This window comes from Pungitius pungitius, chromosome 19 (assembly GCF_949316345.1).
Source record: "Pungitius pungitius chromosome 19, fPunPun2.1, whole genome shotgun sequence".
Classification (NCBI taxonomy): Eukaryota; Metazoa; Chordata; class Actinopteri; order Perciformes; family Gasterosteidae; genus Pungitius; species Pungitius pungitius.
In genome coordinates, this window is record NC_084918.1 from 5,483,260 (window position 1) to 5,504,983 (window position 21,724).

Here is a 21,724-nt window from a genome sequence, read left to right on the forward strand (position 1 = left end):
AAAAAAAAAAAAAAACATCATCGGGAAAATGGTTTTGTCAACTGCTGTTACTAAGGTTAAGAAATCATTTTAAACCTCAAGACGAAACACATTTTAAATGCAAACTAAAAGATGAAAAACCGTCACGCATCTGATTTTCTCGCCAACAGGCGGCAGCAGAAACAAACCGTGAACACGACATCGACGCGTCAGCTCCTCTTAAGCTGATAGTTGGCCTGCAGTTGCTCATTGACACGTTCAGTGAGGACACGGAGCAACGTCACGGCAGATGACAGCAGACCACAGGTAGCAGCTATAAGTGACGACACGCTGGTGCAAACCGAAACTTGCAACTTTAATGATGTCGTACAGTACGATTTCAAACAGCAGTCTTTACAATGCACCCCCGCCCCCCTCAGCATTCCCTATAAATAGAATGCCATGTTATCTAAGCTAATTTTTCTATCTTCCTCAAAGGTTTAATGTTTTTTTGGTGGACTGCAATGATGTCAAAGATTATTTTTTTTCCATCTATAAAGTGGGGTTTCAATCTTTTTTCTTTTAATTTACAGTCAGTGTCGGAGATCAAATGACGTCATTTAAACACGCATCGCATTGAATTTTCGAAATCTTTGGTAAATTTACCAATTAAATATTATTAAATTCACAAGCAAAACACTGTCCAGGTCGAACACATTTCCAACTCCAGAGGATTTACTGTAGTTCATATGTATTTGGAGATTTGAGACAATATGCAGCATAAAAATGTGCTCCCCATTACCCGACACAACAAAATCAGCGCAGTAATGAAGGCACTTCATTCTGTAAGAGAAGATAAATCACAGTTGTTTGAATGAAAGGTCAGACGAGATACAACAACCTGCATAGCACAGCTCTACACAACCAAACAAAACCTCCCCCATTCTCAACAAAAGAATAGAGTCTATTGTTGTTGTTTTGGTAACTAAAATATTACTTGTTGGAATAGTAAAACCTCCACTGTCTCATAGAAAAATTACTTTATGTAAGTCTTGCTTAGAAACATATATTATGTACATAGGGTGACATAATATTTCATCAGTACGAGTCCTGTACAAAGAGTCTGAAAGAGGATCCTGACAGTTGTGGCCTCTGGATTCCACTCCAAAGCGCTCCGATTTAGAGCCGAGCTGGGAGTCCCGGCGCCCCTCGGTGGGGGGAGGGGTGTCCGGGCATCTCCGTAGAGGCCGGCGAGGCCAGGGAAGTTGGAGCCGCCGTCTGCTACCTGTTCCTCAGACTCTGTAACAGGCTGTAGACGTCCTCCTCCTTGCCGAGTCCCTCAAACAGAGGAATGAGGTCAAGCAGCTCCGTGTCCGTCATGTCGTCGAACCACGACTGCACCGGCACCTGTGGGGGAGAAGGGGGGAGGGGGGGGGGGAGGAAAAGCAAAGAGACAGGTTTAGGGAATCATATTGGGACGTGGCCGGAACCAGAGCGTTTAAAGGGCCTCAATAAATTAAGTTAAAACGCCTTCCTGCCCCTTCAGTCTGCCCCGGACTTAGTGGATCCCATATTGTTCATCCAGTCATCTTTTTTACATATTACATATGATTGAATCACCATGAATTGTGATGCAAAAGCTTGTCCATCAATGACCATCCTGTCAATAAAGTGCCTCCATCGACTTCCAGTGCCCCCTCCCCGCACCCCCAACGGGACGACATTTTGTCTTCGACGGCGAGAAGAGCGACTCACTGCGTTCTCCGGGTGGAAGATGTAGGAGGCGGGCGAGTTGTCTATGATGATGACGTTGCTGAGCTCCCGGCCCAGCCGGCTGAGGTCTTTGACGTAGTTCCCTCTGTGGAAAACACACGACTCCCTGAAGAGGCGGGCACGAAACACCCCCCACTGGTCCAGCAGGTCGGCCACAGGGTCGGCGTACTGAACGGAAAAAAACAACAACCAGCGAGTTAAAGTCGCCCCCCCCCGGAAGCCTGCGGCGGCGTTGAACCGGGGCGCTAACAAAGGTCAACCTTAGCTAGGCTCGCCGTGAAGAGGACGCATTCAAAGAGCTCCCCCATCCTCTGGAGGAACTCATCCACGTGGGGCCTCTTCAGCACATACACCTGAAACCCAACAAACAAACAAAAGGCCAAAAATAAACAACCCACCAACGCAGCTGTCGAAGTAACAAGGACCGGCGCTGATAGCTCATTATTTCTAATAATAAAATGTGACCCCGGTGTTTGTGCAAAAGAAAACCTGCGCACACAGATCGCTATTTAAAGCCCGTCGGAGACTTTGAAGAATGCCTGTGAGGATTAAACACCCTCAAAACAACAGTCTTTGTGCGGCTCTTCTACCATTTCTGCTCGTCCTCGTCCCCTTTCCGTAGGTCTCCAGGGGTCAGTTGCTGAGCCCGAGTGCAAGTAACCAAGCACAGGCCAACACAGATGCAAAAAAGCCTATCCTGGATTACTTGAACCCGGTCACAGCTACGGTCCGGCTGCTTCTGCTTCAAGGAGGACGCAGATAACGCCCATTGGCTCAGGTCACAACGAGAGCGTTTCTTCACTTCTTCTCTCTCAGAGAAAAAGATCAGTGGCAGAATCTCTCATCCGGCACGCTTTGTGACACATTTGTTTACCAGGTGACACGGTCACGGCACAGCGCATTTTTTTTATAATAAAAGGGAACAGATTCGAGGAGGAGAGTAACGCACAAGATAATAGAGAATAATGAATTCCAAGGGGAAGAAAATGGAGCCACAGCTTCCGAGGGAGATCTTATAAATTAATACATATTATTCATATTTTATTCAAGCCCACTTATCAAAGTCCTCCACATCATTGCAACAGTACCTGATGAACAGTCCCATCAATCTCCACTGGAACGATGAAGTCTGCATTGCTGATGGGCTGCAGGGACACAAAGGGATTAAAACAATCTGAGAATGAGGCACATAAACGGCATTTTGTTTAAAGAAACATGGAGCAAGATCCCCCCCCCCAAAATAAGTACTTCTATAAAGTGAGTTTTTTAATCACAGGGTGGTTCAGCGTCACATAAAAACCAGGAGTCAGATTCCCCGGGAGAAACGGCGGGACGGGAGCGCCGACTCGTGTCATCTTTAAAAGCGAGAAAGGGGAGCGAGGAGAGGAACGGGAGGCGGAGGAGTGTGGGGGGGGGGGGGGGGGGGGGGAAGGATGGAGATGAAGGGATAAGGTGGGAGGCATGGCGGTGTGATGTCGGAACGCGAGGGAAAGTAAAAGAAAGGTCACATGGTGGCGGAGGAGGAAAAGTTGCTGATTTTTAAGCAGCACAAAAAAAAAAAAAGATTTTGCGCCTGATTTGTTGTTAATACAAAAAAAGGATTGAGGATTATTTAGAAGTCATATTTAAAAATGAAGGTAAATTAGCAAAAAATGTCTTTTGTAAGCTTAAGATGAAATCTTTTTAAATGTATCATTTTTAATTCAGCACATCACAAATCTGCCCGTGATATTAATCAACGCTTACACACATATACACCACTTGTTAAATGTCTGTATATTGCTTATAGATCACACTAATGTACATCGTCCTGATGATGGTACGACACTCAGCAGGTACAGCTACCTGCCACCCAGCAGGGGGGGTGTTTGCTGTAGGAATAATAAAAAAGCGTTTTTGATCCTCCGCAAGTCACTTGCTTCTTCTTGGTGGCGACAGTGAAACAATGAACCCACTGTGGAGATGTTTGGTGATGCGGGAGTCAAACAATGCACAATAAAAGATCCAGTTCCCAGACAGATGACGGACCGATGCGAGCCGTGTGATGGATCCGGCTCTGTGGCCTCCGTTGTCTAAAAACAGAACGGGTTATGAGCCCGAACCGGGGACACAAAGAGACGAGGGGACAGAGAGGTTTGTTGTTATCTTCCCGATTGCTCTCCTGCCGAATCGCTCCATCGTGTGAAGACCGGACACAACAACAGCTGCTCTGCAACGGGCCCGGATACGAGAGGGCGAGAGCCGTGATGGAGGGAGACGTATGTGTGAGAGGGATTAAGTAGATAGAGAATGCTGTAAGAGTGTGTGTGTGTGTGTGTGTGTATGATGGATTCCTGCTGGACCGGCCGGGTGGAGGGAACGTCGTCTGGATCGTTTCATTACTGATGAAATGATTCCTTTACATGAATAGATTCCACCTGATAAACACTTGATACCTTCAGTATCACTGTACTCACTTGAAAAAAACATCACCATCTGAAACTATTTTTTAATTGTGTGGCCCTTTAATAATTGAAGGATTTATGGTTAATGCATTCCTTATTTTGTTTAAGAAATATGTATTTATGTATGTATTATATATAATTCAATGAAAATATTTATGCTTTTTTGATCAATTGTTTTTGAACTAGGTTCAAACGCACAAAGTTAAAGCATCCTGACTCTTACATTTCTTTCATGATTCTGCCTTTTGGTTTTGCTTCATCGTACTGCTGAGCCTGACCTGGACCCCATTGAACGCCCTTAAGACGAGGCGCAGCGCCGTATCGCCAGAACCCGACCCCCCCTTTCGCTCTCGTGGCTGCATGGGTTCAAATCCCAGCAGCCAAGCCTCAGCATCTTAAGGACAGACAAGTGTTACATAAATAAGCTCTACTATTATTATCATACACCCGATCAGCCATCTTTACACGTCCAACACGCAGTGGATTTAATCCTGAAGCACAGGAATGATCTTTTCATCCATAAAATACAGGACGTGTTATGTAATGTCCATCTGTGAATCGTCCGTGTGGGTTGTTTTTCCGCACTAGTTGTCAAACTCCCATGAGGGACTTTTTACGGATGAGAATCGCTTTACATTGTGATGCAAAATCGCATCCTGACTTCACGTCTACAAATGAATAACCTTCAGGAAATCCTGCAGGCTTCTGAACGGAACTGAAAACCCAAAGTTTCTGTCGGTTTTTTTGTTACAGTTACGGATTGGCTGAATCTATTTCGTACTCATTTCATACCCACGTGCTTGTACTCTGAGCTAAATTAATTCAGAGTTTGAAGTGTGCAGCCGAGTTCTCTGAGAAGGAGGGGGAGGGAGGGGGGGGGAGGGTTTTTTTGTTTTGTCAGGAGAGGAGAATGAAACATTTCAGACCATTAGAACTGCTCCAGGATTTCTAGGAAATTCTTCCTGCGGTCATTCAAGGCGAGAGTAGTCTGTACTTGACACACCCATGTGTGTGTGTGTGTGTGTGTGTGTGTGTGTGTGTGTGTGTGGCCCCTTGTATTGGCTTGTGAATGCGATGGGCGTGTGCAGCGCAGTGTGCGAACATTTTTCCCTTTCGTTTGACTTTCCACGGCGAATTCGTTTCCGGGGGCGTCAGTAGAGGGGGGGGGCGGGGGACATCATTTGGTCTCATCATTTGTCAAATATCAAGAATCCTCCTTGGCTGAAGATGTTTTTCCAATCGTGGTCCTTAATTTTATGCTTTTTTTTTTGCATGTGAGCCATGTAGTCGTTGCAAGCATTTTATCGTGCTATTGTACATTAGTGTTTCGCCGACATGTCGGTGGTCGACTCCCAGGGAAAAAAAGAGTCTGAGGTCTGAGGCAGCTCACAAAAAGCTTTTCTCCCAGGACAGAGATTACACTTCCTGCCAAACAACTCTTCATAGTGAAGAACTGCACGATGCGGAGGTAGAATTGGTTGCCATGCCAACACCTTGTTATAGTGACAGCTAGGTGCATAAAAGCCATAATAACAGGCATTCCTTCCTGAGATAACGTGGCCTTTAAATAAAATAATTGCCACCGTGCTCATTTTCACAGCAAAGAATGTCGTCTTCTGGACCAATTGTGGTTTAATCCCGGTGTCCCTCGCGGGCTGAGAAGCAGGGTTGTGGGTGTGGTGAATTACCTTGAAGGAGCTGTGCACGAGGGTTTCGTCCAGGTCGATCACCACGCAGTTCTTGCCAAAGTCGTCTACACCGACCTCCGGCAGAAGGAACTTGTCTGGAGGCTGCAGGGACAATGCATTTATATTACATTATTGTGTATACACAGAGAGGTGCATGATAGGGAACCTGCTGCAAAATGCACCCACATTGAGAGTGCGATGATGGATGATGGCTCAGGTGAGAGAGAGGCAGACTATCACTTGGTCAACATTAAAGAAACACTTAACAGCCCCTCAGGAAGGTGATTGTTTTATTATACTTTATTACTGTTTGTTGGTGTAATATTCCAAAATAGATTGTTATCACTCCTTTCTAGTATTTACAGATGACTATTCATATTGTTGACCTTCAGAAAATGAATCTGCAACATGTTCTGACATCAAAAGTGCAAAAAAACGGTCCGATTTCTCAATTAGAAGAATTTGCAGAGACAGCATCGTTAATGAAAGCTCATATTAGTAAATAGCTCATTTATGGCAGAGCCTTAAATCAGTATTGAAAAGCTTACGTCCTTTGCCAAGCAGACCGGGGCCAGATGGTGGGGCCAGAGGGGACCCCCCCCCACACACACACACACACACACACACACACACACACACACACACACACACACACACACACACACACACACACAGAGAAACACACACAATCACACAAATCTATATAGAGGTGAGGAGCAAGGACTTTGCCATCTTACACGTACACACTATCGTGCTGCATGCGTCTGTGTGGGTTTTCGCGACGTCTGTAGCTATCGCGTCTTTATCGCGGGACGGCGCGCTGCTGCATCATGGGAAGAATTCCCCCGTGAGCACGGACTCTGAATGACATCCTGCCGGGCCCAGCAGGCCGTGATTACATGCAGGTTGAGCAAAGAAAGAGTGATTGACCGGGACCTTGACCTTTTCACCAGGGAGCCGCACGGAGATAAAGAAGCTTTGAACCAAGAGTCACGGCCAAGGGACGCCGCCCCGGAACGATAACGCTCAAAAAAGTACTGCAACTGTAAATGACCTATTATCTAATTGCACTTACATTGGAACCAGTTATAAGTGAATGAGTTCAATTAAATGGGTTAGTAGTCAGGGGTTGAGTTACAGTGTTGCTGTTTGACAAAGATAACAAATGTCAGAGTCTTGTTTTTTGTCTGGTTCCTATGTTGATTTCAACAAGTTGAGTTACTGTAAAGAGTTATTTAAGTCGCCTTTCAGAGTTCTCGCCCGGAGCAAAGAGCAGGCCTTATCGCCACATGCCCTTCCTGCCGTTGGAGGGACGTGTGACGTGGCTTGAAACTTGCCTGCTATGCTGGATGCTGTGTGAATATTATAAATTACAGTAAAGGCACAGCGGGGATTCCAAAATAACTAAACACATCTCCAGCACAAACAAAGTGAATTTCCGGTGGAGTAAAAACTATTGAAGCCCTTGTTTTGGCAGACTCAAGTCCAATGAATCTGATCTAATAAGGAAATGAATGTCATGTTCTGTTCCCGTGATGGAAGGAAAACAGGAGAAACAGACATCAGGACGAAGAAATGAACCCAGCGACAATGAATAGATTTAGAGGGTAAGCGGGCAGAAAGCTGACATCCACATGCAGCTGGAATGATGAAGCACAGCGGAGGGGGAGAGGTAACTGTGATGGAGAAAAATGAACAGATAATAATACATACACTGGGGATGGGGATGACCTGGACCTGGTCACACTGCAGAAGATAAACAGAGAGAGTGAGAGGCGCATGGTGGTAAAAGACAAGAGAGAACACAACAACGTCCACATGGTAATGAACACGAGAGAGAAGGAGGGAGAGGGACAGAGGAAAAGGGATGAATGCTGCACACTGTGGTAGTGAGAGCTGCGTGCTGCCATAGCAACAAACACGTCCCGCCAGAAATACAGCAACAGCACGCCGCTGGGAGGGAAAAATCGGCCCGCCGCTGTAACCAGGCTTTTTATGGCGAAGGTTCGCCAGGTTCACTCCGGAGCGGGTCAGCGCTGCCCACATGCAGTGCATTCCTCCCCCCCCCCCCCCGCCCCGAATGAGGTAAACAGGAGTGGAAATGTGATACGATGTCGCTCCTTTTATAGCCCAGCGTACCTGCCTCGGCGGCTGAAAAAAAAAAACGCGTTTGCGGAGAAGCTCCGGGGGGAAGGGGGGTGCTGGGGTCAGGGGGAGGGGGGGGGGGGGGGGGGGGCATAACCGTCACATCACACATCCCCACTACACTGGTCAGTGTGTGCGAGGAGAGGGGGGAAAGCATGGGCGCCAGGCAATCCATCACACCGGACACACACAAGGCCCACTTTATGGGGATTAAAGCAGTGTGTGTGTGTGTGTGCATACATGTGTCATGGATATGTGGTGAGACGGTGAGTGAGACTGTGTGTGTGTGTGTGTGTGTGTGTGTGTGTGTGGGGGGGGGGGGGGTTCGCTATTTTGTGTGAGCCGTTGCGTGCGCAGGCCGATGTGGAAGAATGCGAGATGGGAAGCGAGCCCGTGTGTCCTGGAGCCGGTAAACAACCTCCGAGTTCAGCGGGTTCCAAGCAGCTGGAAAACATCGCGTGTGGAGGGGAGCGCAGCGAGGCAACACTTTACAAGCTCGCTGTGACAAAAACTGGGATTCCTCGACATGTCAGAAGGTTTTTTTCACAGTCACGTGGGTGCAAAAAAAAAAAGAAAAAAAAAGAAGAAGATGAGCTTCACCTTGGGGGGACCGCCGTTCTCTTCGGGCGGCGGGGGCACAGAGAGCGTCTTGTTGTTGGCGGGTGGCGGCTCCACATTGTAGTCATTGTGTTTGCGGAAGCAGCAGAGGAACGGGCTGAAGATGCCGCGGCTGCGGTGCTTCTTCAGGCTGCAGTTGGACTGGGAGACTGGGAGAGACAAGGAGAGAAAGCGACAGGTTACAGGAAGCGCGACAGCAACAGCACGCTCCGTTTCATGGGGAAACTCCTGCATGCGGTTTGACATTTTGTCTTTTCCAATTTCTGTATTTTTGTAGTACTCTGTGGAGACGTATATCCCCTTTTGCACGTTACACCATGTAGCTTAGACGTCTTATGGCTTGGGATGGCACTACAGCACCGCTACAACGGTAACCGCTTGTTGAGAGCAGGTATAGCATTTTAAAGCATTCATGTTAACGCACAGCAACCTCTGACCGGACAGAAGGGATGCCCGGAGTGGCCGTCGGACCGCGTTCAACATGCATCATCACATTATTGTGACAGAAGGAGCTGAGATTCATCTTGCACAACACCACTAGGGAGCACGGGGGGGGGACGAAAATAGGCTACATCGGAGCGCCCTCCGGGAAGGAAGTCCAGTTAATTAACGTCAAGGAAGACAGAGAGGGGAGGACAGACGGATGAGTATCACGTGCAAAAGGGAAAAAAAGCTGAATATGTGACGATACAAGAAAGAAAATGTTGAACCGTTCATATAAAAGAGAATTAAGACTGCTGGATATACCATATGCAAAAAGCATTTCTATGACTTTGACTGAGTCTGAAAGCGATTTAACCCGTAACGAGAGTCACATGCTCAAACAGAAGAGCTGGCAGAAGGGTGCAAAGCTCCGGGGGGGAGAAAACATCCCACACTTCTACACGTCCCTGGTTGCGTCATTCCTCCTTCACTGTCTCTGAAGCTCGTGGCCTACTTTCACACTATTGAATCATAAATATTTTCTGTCTGTGAGGGCGAGTGGATGAAAATAGAAATTTGGGCAGCTCCAGTACAAAGGCTTGAATCTGACGGCGCGATTGTCCTGAGGTGATCCCGAAGCAGAAATTCTCATTTCTTTAAAAAGGTAATTTCTCGGCAGGGAAATCCTGAAATCCTGCGTTACTGGAACCTGCCTGATGATCGAAGGAGAGGTTCTGTTCCCGTATCCGTGACGCACTCACTGCCGGATTAAACCCAACGGACTACAAATATACACCCTGTATTTCTCTGTTTATGTCCAGGGGTTTTTAAAAGTAGACTTGGATATTTACTGTTATGAACTGATTGGTTGAACGCGACAGGAAGTCATCCGATGGGGGAACACACTGAAATCATTAACCCCATGAGACGGGAGGTCACTAATCGCACACAAAGTTGTAGAAGTCTCGCTAATGTGGTGTAATCAAACACATATGTCAAACTTTATACTGTGGCATGACCTTTACAGAAAATTACCCAAATTATAATTGGTTGGTTCTCCTGGACTGTGAAGCGGCAAAGCAGATTGATTTTTTATTTGAAGTGGGTGGAATATCATTGACGTTGAATAACGGCATTTCTACCCATGTTTGCAAGCTGTATCTAATGGCTTTTTAATGGTTAATGAAAAACATAATCTATAGATGACTGCAAGCCATTAATAAAAGTATTATTGAAGTGTCATGTTGTTTTTAAAGTTGGCCTCCAACCCCATGATGTCATTATTCTCTCCTCCATTTTGAGAACGTGTACATTTTCCCGCCCTGGTCTGAAACCACCCAGACGAAAGCAGGTGGGGGGGGGGGGGAGAAGGAAGAGGGGTCTTGGAATGGGAGGGGAAAAAAAAAGAAGAAGAAAAAAAGGGCCTAGAATGGGTGGGGAGAGTCACTGAGGCGAGACAGCCAATACTGGAGTCTTATTCTTACTCCACCCCCTCCTGCACCACCACCACCCTACACCAACAGAGCTTTCCTTTCTCCCTCTGACACAAGCAACATAGCTGAGAGTCGACTGCTCCCGGACGCCGGGCAAACACACACACACACACACACACACGCACGCAGCATATGTTTCACATGTTTATAGGCAAAGAGCCACGTGCACCGATTGACACAAACTTTTCCCTCTGGATGTCCTTGCTCAGGAATGTGACTGGAGGGGGGGGGGGGGGGGACTCGCCTGGCCGAGTAGTAGCGCTGAGAATAACAGCAGAAGGTCAACGCTTGCCATTCAAGATACGGGTGTGTTGACCTGCAGTAACACAGCAGGAAGTTCAAATCAGTCACACTAAAGCGTCCAGGAATCAGCAGAAAGTCTGCAGCTGAAGTAGTCAATTGTTCCTCCTCACTGGAATAAAGGGGGCGTTGTATGCGAGTGGTTTCACTGTATCTAACAAAAGCTCCCTGCAGAGAGAGAGAGAGAGAGAGACGCGAGGCCAAAGCGCCATCAGAGCAGGTGCAGAATTATTTACCCGCTGACTACACCTCGCTCGAATCAGCATAATCGCCTCGGCGTCAGAGCCGTTAGGAGAAAGAAAACCCCTTAAATGGCAGCGCCTGTGCTCCTGCTGAACGTTGGGTAACCACGACCAGAAGCTCTCCAGTCAATCGGAGCCTAGCCTGTGTGGGGGGGGGGGGGGCCCGGGCTCTCGGTCACGTGTTCACGCACGACCACTAACGAGGCCGGAAGGAGGGAGAAAACGCAGGAAATTCTCTGCATTCCTGACAGGAAGAGATAATCACCCCCGTGACCCACGGCCTGGACTGGAGCCGAGCTCCTGAGAGGGAATACGATCCCCGGCTTAGCACCAAGACGTTTGAGGTGGCCTCGTTTTTTTTTTTTTTTTTTTTTTTTACTGCAGCTTTTAAAAAAAACATAAAGTACGCAGCCAGTCCAAACACAACATGCCACATTGAAAACACGACGGTGGTTTCAGGTTTTAGCTGATGGATGGGCGTCTAAAAGGGGCTTGTGACAGGACATCCATCGTGCCTGAGCCAGATGCTTCCCGCCGACCGATTTAGCGCAGCAAGAAGCATGTTCCCGAGCGGTCCGCACGGCGCTCAGATCGAAGAACGACAACATCGCTGCAACAAGGCGGAGTCAGAGCCGTCAGTGAACACTAGCGGCGGGACGACCACGCAGCTTTGAACCGTGCATGTGGTGATGTTTGCTACCAGGCGGGGGGGTAAATCACACAATTTGACAAAAGAAAGTTAATAATCATAAACATTTCTAGCTGCATTTTCCCACCCGTTTAGTCCAACCGCACACCTGCATTTGTCAGAATGAACACGCTGGTTTTGTTACTGTGTGACAGACCTTGAACTGCACTTCAGCAGCAGTTAGCCGACTAGCCAGCCAGGTAAAGTAAAGTGTACAGTTCCTTGGGGGGGGGGGGGGGGGGGCGCGGAGGTAAATGTGAGAACGGTCCATTTGAATGTGCAGTTTAAATAATTAACATGGAAAACGGGTCGGTTTTAAATGGCACAGCCGGGTACCTCACGTGCAGCAGAGTAAAAACAGCTGCCGTGGAGATTTTAATGCTGTGTTACACGAAGCTACTGTACAATTGGAGAAAGAAAAAAAAACCAAGCCTTTCTGACAAGAATGAGCCCTTCAATCGCCTCGACCGGTGGGCAGGCTTCCTTTGGGATTGTGTCCTACCTGCCTTCACTGAGATTTGGAGCGTGGGCTGCTTTCATTGAAAGTGGTACCAGTTGTCTATGCCTTACATAACAATATGTGACGTAAAGTATTTATTCAGCCGCAGCCAAAATGTACTAAAGAGTACTCTCCCCACACACAAACACACACACACACACACACACACTCTGCAGGTAACACGCTGGGAGCCTGGAGCCCAGGCATCTAATGTCTTGCGTTGACAACATTCAGAGGCAGAGAGAGAACCTGAGGAAGAAGACGTTTCTGTCTCCGGATTCCAGTAACAGCAACCGACAAGCAGTGAGGGGGGGAGTGAGGGGGGGGGCGTGCACACACACACAAGCACATCGCATCCAAACAGCTGAGTGGAGTTAGGTAGCATCAGACGTGCCGAGCCTGCTGCTGCAGCCTGCGTGTGGTCACACCGCTGAGGTCCGAGGGTTGCTGTCAAAAGCACAGCGTGATAAAATAAACTCCCACTAAGCCTCCTCACTTCCCCACAAAAGGACGCCTGAGAAGGGTTCCAGCTTGTGGAGGTGCCGCACACTCAGTTCCAGCCTCTAGTCACCACTCTGGCCTTATTTCCCTACTTATCGGAAAGGATTACACACATATATATATATATATATATGTGTGTATTTATCCTACATGGCCTTATGTAACTGACATTTATTCCATGACCCAGTTGCATTTGAAGTTAGGACGGAGAGATTAAAGCGCGTACGTCGTCCTGCTGGGGGGCTTCGGTCTCTCAGCTTCTGCCGTGGACTCTGGGACAAGAAGAAGAAGAAGAAGAAGAAGAAGGTGTGGGCAGGTCTTCCCTTGCTTCACTGTCCCAGGGGTGCAGCGGAGTGGGCGCCGTGGTGGCGGTGCCAGGCTGCCTGAAGGGGGGATGATGGAGGGGGGGCGCTGCTTCTTCAGCGCTCGGCGTAATAAAGGAGATGACAAGCGCGGGGGAATTAACCCTCTGAGGGCTCAGGGAGAAATAATGAGGGAGATCTGACTGCTCTGCTGCGGTTACGCAACCGGCAGCAACGCAGCCCACGCTGTCTGGGGCTGCGGCAGTTTATTATTTATACATAGATATTTTCATATTCTCATCTAGTCCTCATCTGACTGACGGGAAATCCTCCTGCTCGGTCGGTTAGTTACAGATTGAATGTTAGATTGTGTTCAAATTGTAGACATGCTTGTGTGCTCGGTGATGCTGGAGCTGTTACAATTCATCCCAAAGGTCGAGTTGATCCGCTGAGCTGTTGACGGATGGAATTTAAAGGGGAACTCCCAACAGTTTACTATTGACCTTTCCAGGACATACGGCAGCTTACAAGATGAACTAAAGACGGCAACAATTCAAAACCACCGAGTGTCCACTTCTTATACACAGCCTATATCCTCCCTGTAAGTGAGCACCTCTTCTAAACCCTGCACGACAAATAAACAAACCACGTTATGTCAATTCTGTGAAATGACTCTTTTAAGAGTTGTCGTTAAATATGGATGCATCCTTGAACTTGGCCTGCATCAACGCAACAAATTGCTTGTGGTTCATAAAATCAGGTGCATTGAAATTGTGCGAGCTACGGACGGAGCCAACAAGTAGGTCATGTATTTTTGTGCGTGTTGGGAAGCATGTGCTGCTGCTACAGTTCCCCCCGGCCTGTGCTCTCCGAGAAGGCGTTCATCTCTACATTTCATCTCTACATTTCATCTCTTTATTTCCCCACACAGCATGTCCCCCTTTAGCGCCCCTCGAGGTTCCAAAGCCACGCGGTATTCACCTTTACCTGCGGAGAGGCACACAAACAGTCCCTCTTTGGGTCCTCTGCGGCCTCCGTGCTCCACCCCGTGCTCGTGGATTAAAGAGATGCATACGCTCTGCATGATCTCCTGTCAAACCGCTGACGGAGTGGCAGGCAACGTGCTTCAGGAGGGGCCACGGAAAATCGTTGGGGATGAAACGCGGTCTCCCTTTTAGATGGCCAATTACTGGGGATGAACACGCGGGAAAGGCCACCACCTTGTCGGAGCCCGGCTGCCTACCTGCTCGCAAACCAAGACGCACACACAGATGCTACTTGAGCGCTTTCTCCTGCTCTCTCTTCCTTAACCCCCCCCCCCCCCCCTCTATCTCTCTCTCTTTCCTCCTTGACCCCTACTTTTCTCTCATTGTGTCAGTTTTTGACAACGTCCGTTTGGCCTTGGATGCTCAGTTGATCCCAGCCCGTCCGGGTGCACGTTCCTCAGCGCCCCGTCACAGGAAGCAGCCTCCTGGGTTGTGGCTTTTGGAGCGTTAATAACGGTCCTCACTGGGTCCGCGGGCCTCTGAATGCCGAAAGAGTCGAGGCATACGGGTAAAAAAAGGCAAAAAGTGATGTAATCCCACAACAATGGAGACGCGGCGAGCGCAGCAGCAGCAGGGGAGAGCGAGCCCTCCGTCTGCTGGAGTCTGAGGAGCTCAAAGACACTGAAGACAGCTGAAGTCAATTAGGCTAAAAACTGAAAACACACACAAGACGCAAACCAGAATGGATGGAGTTTCTTCTCTTGTCCTGCCCTAGAATGTATATCTAGCTTGTAAATCAATAGAGATGACATGAGATCTACTGAGGAGAAGGTCCTTTTATGAAGAAGCTTGAACTTGAATTCCTACTAATAGTCTCTTTAAAGCCCAGGCTGGATATTTGGAAGCAGAAGTTGCTCCAAGACAAACAACCCCAGCGCATGAGCTACCCTCGAGGCAAACATTCAAACATGAAACTTTCCCACAATGCAGTCAAACATATGGTCCAAAGCACACAGACATGAAGGGACGCCCAGAAAAAAAAGAAAAAAAAACGTATTGAAAAAAATGACAGAATAACAGAGCGAGTCACTGGGATCAGAGAAATGTCCAGTTTCTGATGTGCAGCAGGCAGGCGTATAAGTATACCTTCCTTTGAACGGGCCAATTACATGTTGACAAACACGCATACATACATATATATTTATATATGATCATAACGGGGCTGGAACATGTGGATCCACCACTTAAAACACACACACACACTAACAATGTCTGTACCCAGATTTATGAACAGGCTGAATTACATTAACGTTCTATTTCGAACTGGGAGCCGGTGCAGAGACTTCAGAGCAGCATCGATGTGAACTCGCTTCTCTGCTTTGTTCAGTTAGAAGTGCATCCATAGTGGCGGTTTAAGTATTCACAGTCAGCCAGTGTAGGAGTGAAGAAAGCGTCCACCCACACTGTTTTCCCCCGGTGGCCTCTGCGGGGACGGATTGCAGTGCAATTGCGTCTCTTCCTCGCTGTGTCTCACAAATCCATGAATCTCTAACAGTCCGCGCCTCGTGATTAAAGGGCAAATTCACGGATTTCCTTTTTGCAACCAGATTTCTTCATCTTAAAATCGGACATGGATCTTCCTAATGCATTCTCTGTCACCAGAGAAACATTGTCTCAATTTTAAAAAAAACGAAAAAACAAAACTCATTTGAAATCCAGAAGGAAGAAAATGCAAAGGAAAGGCGCTACAAATGCATAGCAAGAGATGCTACTTGGTTAGCTTTAAGTTAGCCCAGTAATGGGTTAAAATCCTTACATTTTCATACTGATTCATTGAATCAGGTTTTTATCAATTTCTCATCTTATTCTTGGCAAATGATAATCAATTATAAAAGTTTATAAATAGATCAACATTATGGTTTTTTGACAGTATTTTTAAAAAGACCTTTAGTAAAAAGGGAGTGATACATCAGCAGCAGCCTACAGGAGCATCAGGAGATGATTGACTGTGCATGAGCTCAAACATACTGTGGAACTCGGTGCAGGCGAGTCCACAAACAAGTGCTGTGCGGCGCGACATGAAAAAAAACACCGACTTACAAAGACATTTCGTGTATTTGCGGCTTACTGTTAGCCCGTAAAAGCATTTCATCACCTCTAGTTGGGAGTCCGAATGAATGAAAAAAAGATGTAAATTAACACAACCAACTTCCAGTTTAGACATGTGCATCCACACACACACACACACACACACACACTGAGGCCGGTCCCACACTGTTAACGAGCTTACCAGTCAAGGGGCTTAGGCATGGAAGAAAAACATTCAACTCTGCCCAATCAGCTGCAGAGTATGGTATTGGACTAAAGCAATTAAGACGTGTCCAACACTCCAACACATCCTTGGAGGTGCAGATAATCAGCTTTTCTGAGCAGCACTGGCTGAAATACACCCAATTCTGCATTACGGGGCCGGCACTTAAAGACTCAAGCCTTTCTCTCTTTATAAGTTCAAACGGTGCACTGAATTAATTCGCTGTATGCACACAGGGATCCAATGTGTGTGTTTGGGTAGAACGGCGGTAATCCTCCGCTGCACAGTCCGGTCGTGACAACAGAGTGGCAGGCTGTGCCAGGGACTCTGGGGAAGCCAAAACTCACAGTAGCTCCCCAACTGTGGTGCACACACACACACACACACACACACACACACAGCGCTGCAGGTGTGGTCCACACACCATAAACACTTTATTAATCTACAGCAGTGCGTTCCAGAAACAACCTCAAACGAGTGTGAAATCACAGGGTTTTCTCCACAAAATTTTTATATTTAATTACAGCTTCAGCTGCAGTTTTTCTAACCAACGAGCCTTTTGGGGAATTATTTTAACATGCCATATGCACATCATGGTCCTACTCGTCTTTGCTTCATCCGAAATTGTACATCTCAAGCAGACAGAGTCCCTTGATCCCCGGTTTTTAAGGAGACTGGATGCTAATGGGCTCTGTGACATTGTCTTGCAGCAGCGATGAGATGCCATTGGAGTAATGACGTCGGGGAATGGCCAATTAGGCCTCTTCTAGAAAACGCATATTACTCAGCTTCAACCGGGAAAAAACATGCATGCAATGACTACAACACACTTTGGGTTCGTTGTTTGTCCCCAGGAGTAAAAGATTCAAATAAAGAACTTCAGGTGAACCAATAAACCATGTGAAAAACGGACAAACTTATTCATATGGCAAACTTAAGAATAAGATATGATATTACTATATATATATTACAATATTAGCCTTCTTATGACAAACAAGACCATGAAAAGACCAAGAGCGATGATTAACTAACGAGAGTGTACCAAGACTTCCTGTTTCTATGTGTCTCATTTATAATTAACATGAACATTCAAACTGCCACTTAAAGATAAACAAGAAAGTATTGGAGGGATTCATTAACACGGTCTAAAAGACATCTGTGGAACAACACTAAACGTTTGCTTTATTGGCTCTCTGAAAGCATTAGTGAAGAGGTTCATCTCTTATTTCTACTAAACCTAATGTAGCCCAAATTCAGTAGGAATGACAAACATTTTGTTTGTTATTCCTACTGAGGGCTAATTTAAGTAGGGAATCTTTGCAAAGAGATGAATTAGGTGTCAACCAGGAGCCCAAGCAGCTAAACACTTTTATCAGTCGCAGCTCAGCAGTGAGGAGCTAAACTCAGATTATACCTAATCTGATTAAACAGCCGCTCCATTGATACCTGTCAAGCTGTGAAGTGATCAGACCAAAGCCTCGGAGTCAGAGAGAGGCTGGCCGCCTGTCCAGTCGTTGCATCGCGTTGCATCAGATCAGAAACGTAAAGGGTCTGAGAAATGAGAAGCCTCGTTTGGGTTTTCTCAGCCTCCTCATGAGCTCCACGCGCTGCTTCCCGCGAAATATCAGGCCTCTAAGTACCACGTTTTACCAAAGAAGAATATTTACACCATCATCAAACTGATGAAGCTGATGAAACAACAGCCTGTTATCCACCAACAGCGGGAGGCGGTTGACTTTGAGCCGATTCAGGTGCTGAAGAAAGAAACCGCCCACATTACGACTCCAACCCTCATTTAACACAATCCATAATGCATGAAGAGATATCCTCCACCTGACTAAGTGACCAAAGAAACGCGGCTCTAATAAATTACTACGTCGTTGCCTCAAATGAAACTGACACCTAAAAATAGCCTGCTCGTGCTCTGAAATATTCAGCATGTGCTTGTGTGTGTGTGTGTGTGATCCTTTGTGGCTTCAGCGTAGCCCGAGCAGGTCACAGAGTAAGTGTCCTGGACAACAAGCTCTGTTTGTTGTCTGCTTTGACAGAGCCAGGGGGGGGGGAGGGGCCGGGACTCAATGTGTGTGTGTGTGTGTGTGTGCGTGCGTGCGTGCGTGTGCACGTGCGCGTCCTCCTGTCCTCGCTGGTGAGCGGCCGACCCTGGATTTCATCCCGCCAGATTAATTGTCAGATTCCCCATGCCGTCGGGGATTTACTGTCCGGGGACGAGCAGGATGTTGCAGAGTGTGGGAAAAAAAAACAAATGTGCTAATGGAAGCGGTTTAATTTGATTTCTAACAAATTTCCTGGAGGATCCTTCACACTCCTCCGTTGTGTGTTTGTTGTCAGCGATAGTTAGTTCACGGGGGGGTTTAATTATCGAGGCGGCGTCACAAGATCGGAGGAAGCTGACGAGGAAAAAAGGAACAACGGAAAACGTGCTGCGTCGCATTAATCCCGACTCATCGCCTCCAGGTCCTCATTTAGGCCAACGCCGGCCAGGAGGTCAGAGGGGTCGCAGTTGCTCCTGAACGTCGCAGGGAGGTGACCTTTTCTTTAACCGAGCAACATGGGTGTAGCGGGAAGCTGTGGTCCCTCCGGCCTCCAGAGCCCCCCCCCCACCGTTGTGGCTGAGTGGGGCTGGGTCCTGGTGGGAGAATGTCAGCACCCTGAGCTCAGCCACGCCCTCCCCGCTACAGCGGACACCTGTCTGTGTCCCACGTGAGGTCACACGGTGCAGCGGTGGCAGATATTCTTGTGCGCTGGATTCAAATCAAAAAATGTGTTACTGTCCTCAACAACCCGACCCCCCCTCCCCCTCAAAGTTAATGAAACTGCAAAGCTCCAGATTGATGGGGCGGATTTGTCATTGATGTCATCGCCACATGGTGAAATGGCGACTCGACTTGTGCAAAACAACAGAGAGAAAATGTGTTTTCTTTCAGCCGCTGTAATCTGTAGAGCAGCTGTTGGGCTGTTGTTTTCAGGCACTTTTCTTTTTTTTTTACACATCTGGAAGTGGACCTTTCTGAGCCTTCCGTGGTTTGGTTATCACCAAGCGCTGTACACTGTAATAGAGAAGGCTAAATATATCCGTGCCTCCAGTGGTTTTCTTTTAGAATAATAAAGCTGTGCATGTTTTCCCGCTGAAGTACTTTAACGTTTTTTCCTTCGTGCACCGCCGCCTAAACTGGTGACCTCTGATGATTGCTGGTGTTATTGGTGGCACACGGGGCATTTTACAGGGCACAGGGGTAGAGTACCCCCCCCCCCCCCCCGTAGTAAAAGCCAGCTCACCCCCAAACACACACACACATCATCACCTACTAAAGTCCCACAATGTTTCAACGTTTCAAATGAGGTTTGTTATGCACTTCCAACGTGACACCTACATCCGACCTGATGAACAATGGAGCTTCTCTGTGGATCCTGCGAGTCTTAATGTTGCACCCAGTGTCCTCTATGCAGCGACCCCTGGCAGATCACATTTGGCAACCGAGCAACGTAAACAATCTGCAGATGCAAATCCACATTAAAATCGAGTGCGCATGTGTGTGTGTGTGTGTGTGTGTGTGTGTGTGTGTGTCAGTTGTCAACTGCTGTGCGTCTTACCTTTATCGGGACTTGAAGAAATGCTCTCCTCCTCTTTCGGATTTGCAACCTGTGTTATTATGGACGTGTTGTCCATGGAAACGAGATGTTACGCACCTTCGGCCGCACCGTTTTTATTCCCTGGCAAACATCGCCGAGCGCACGAAGCGTCCGCTGCTCGCAGCATTAAAATCCCATTTCGTTCGAAGCATTCAGTCCCATTTTCACCCGACTCCCGCTCCCCCCACACCGCCCCCCACGCACCGCACACCCGCACCCACGCGGGGAGCCCACGAGCCAGTCGAAATGTCAGTGAGAAAAGACGCGTCCGTAAAACATCCGAGGGGACAGTCCGACGTGCAGGAGACAAACAAAGCGTCAGTCCCGCATCGAAGAGGTGTGTGTGTGTGTGTGTGTGTGTCCGCCTGCGTGCAGGCAGCACAGCACCCCGCCCGCTCCGGCTTCGACCCCCTCCCCTCTCTCGCACACACACACACACAAACACCACGAAGTCGAACAGCGTGATGCGGTTCGACGGTTTTTACGCAGAGATGGCGACCGTCCTCCTGCCACGGTGCCACGCGCGCTCACTACAACAACACGCCTCCGATGTGTCCGCCCACCTTCAGGGGCTCAGGGCGGGATGACGGGGGCTCACTTCACCAAGATTTTTAAAGATGCCTCTGGAAATACGTTTTATGACAGTAGTACTTTTGGTAAAAGTGACGTTAAGAGTCCACCAGTTTTTTTTATTTACATATTAAAGGGCAACTGGAGAATTAAATCTCCATGAATTATGGACTAAATGTTGTTTTAAAGCCTCCACAAAAATGCCAGGATTATTTTAATAAATTCACTTTTAAAATGTTGACCTTGGTGTCCCCAGTGGCTTCGGCCTTCTGCAGAGCATTTAGAAGCAGCTCTTTACAAACACGAGACGGGCGAAACATATCTTCCACCATCTTGTTTTACTTCATCAAAGTGTTGAATTTACACAGCTAGTCCAGTGGACTTGAATAATGTCAGGGTCAGAAGATGGTATCCATTTACAATAAGACACCCATGTTGTAAATAATGGCCTACAAATATTTTACCATTTAACATGAATAACTTTAAGTCCACGGAGCCCACAGAAGTAAATCCTTCTCATTCCAGTCTTTGCATAATTTCGTTTGGTGAAAGCTTTTTACGGGATTTATGTATAAAATGAAGCACTTCCAAAGCCCATCCTGCGATAACCTTGATGACATCACTCTGACGTTGTCATTTCCTCAGACTTGACAAAGCTCATACGATCCCTGAACAATCCCTTGTAATCTGTTGTTCACGTCGTTCCCCTTTCCCTCAAACCGACATCCACCCGTGCGCTGCAGAGCTACACCCTCCACCCTCCACCAACCGTCACCCAAGCCATCAAGCCATCCCACGGTGGGCCGTGGAATAACAACATGGAAGATGAAATGGGTTTCTGGTGCGTAGCCAGCAGTGACGCGTCTCAGCGTCTGTCCCTCTTCACCTTTGCTGTCACCCCCCCCCCCCCCCCCTCAGAGACAACTGTACATGCATGATGGCAAACAGCAGTAAGTGCAGCCTGGCGTCTGCTGAGGACGCTCTCCACGTGGGTCCGTGCCTCTGCCCTGATGTTTACAGCCATGCAGAAACGTACACAACTGACACCACAACACTTTGCACGATGACAATCGCTTCTCAGCACTTGACGTTCGGTGTCGGGTTACTGTGTCTGCCACTGAAGATGTGGTGA

At 47.7% G+C, this 21,724-nt stretch overlaps 1 protein-coding gene across 2 annotated transcripts; it reads right to left on the reverse strand.

The window, feature by feature from the left end:
• Nucleotides 1-361: 361 nt before the first annotated feature.
• ctdspla (CTD (carboxy-terminal domain, RNA polymerase II, polypeptide A) small phosphatase-like a) lies at nt 362-20,566 on the reverse strand. 2 transcript variants are annotated; one of them, XM_037456187.2, is made up of 8 exons: nt 19,984-20,566; nt 8,609-8,775; nt 7,577-7,609; nt 5,864-5,965; nt 2,820-2,876; nt 1,992-2,084; nt 1,714-1,899; nt 362-1,365 (listed from the first exon to the last, which is right to left on the reverse strand). In XM_037456187.2, exons 1-8 carry the CDS (start codon nt 20,057-20,059, stop codon nt 1,240-1,242), a joined length of 840 nt encoding a protein of 279 aa, XP_037312084.1. In that variant the 5' UTR covers nt 20,060-20,566; the 3' UTR covers nt 362-1,239. The 2 variants fall into 2 exon arrangements, with proteins under 2 accessions (XP_037312084.1, XP_037312085.1); XM_037456188.2 differs by lacking the exon at nt 7,577-7,609 and having other exon boundaries at nt 363-1,365; nt 19,984-20,564.
• Between the last annotated feature and the right edge of the window lie 1,158 nt (nt 20,567-21,724).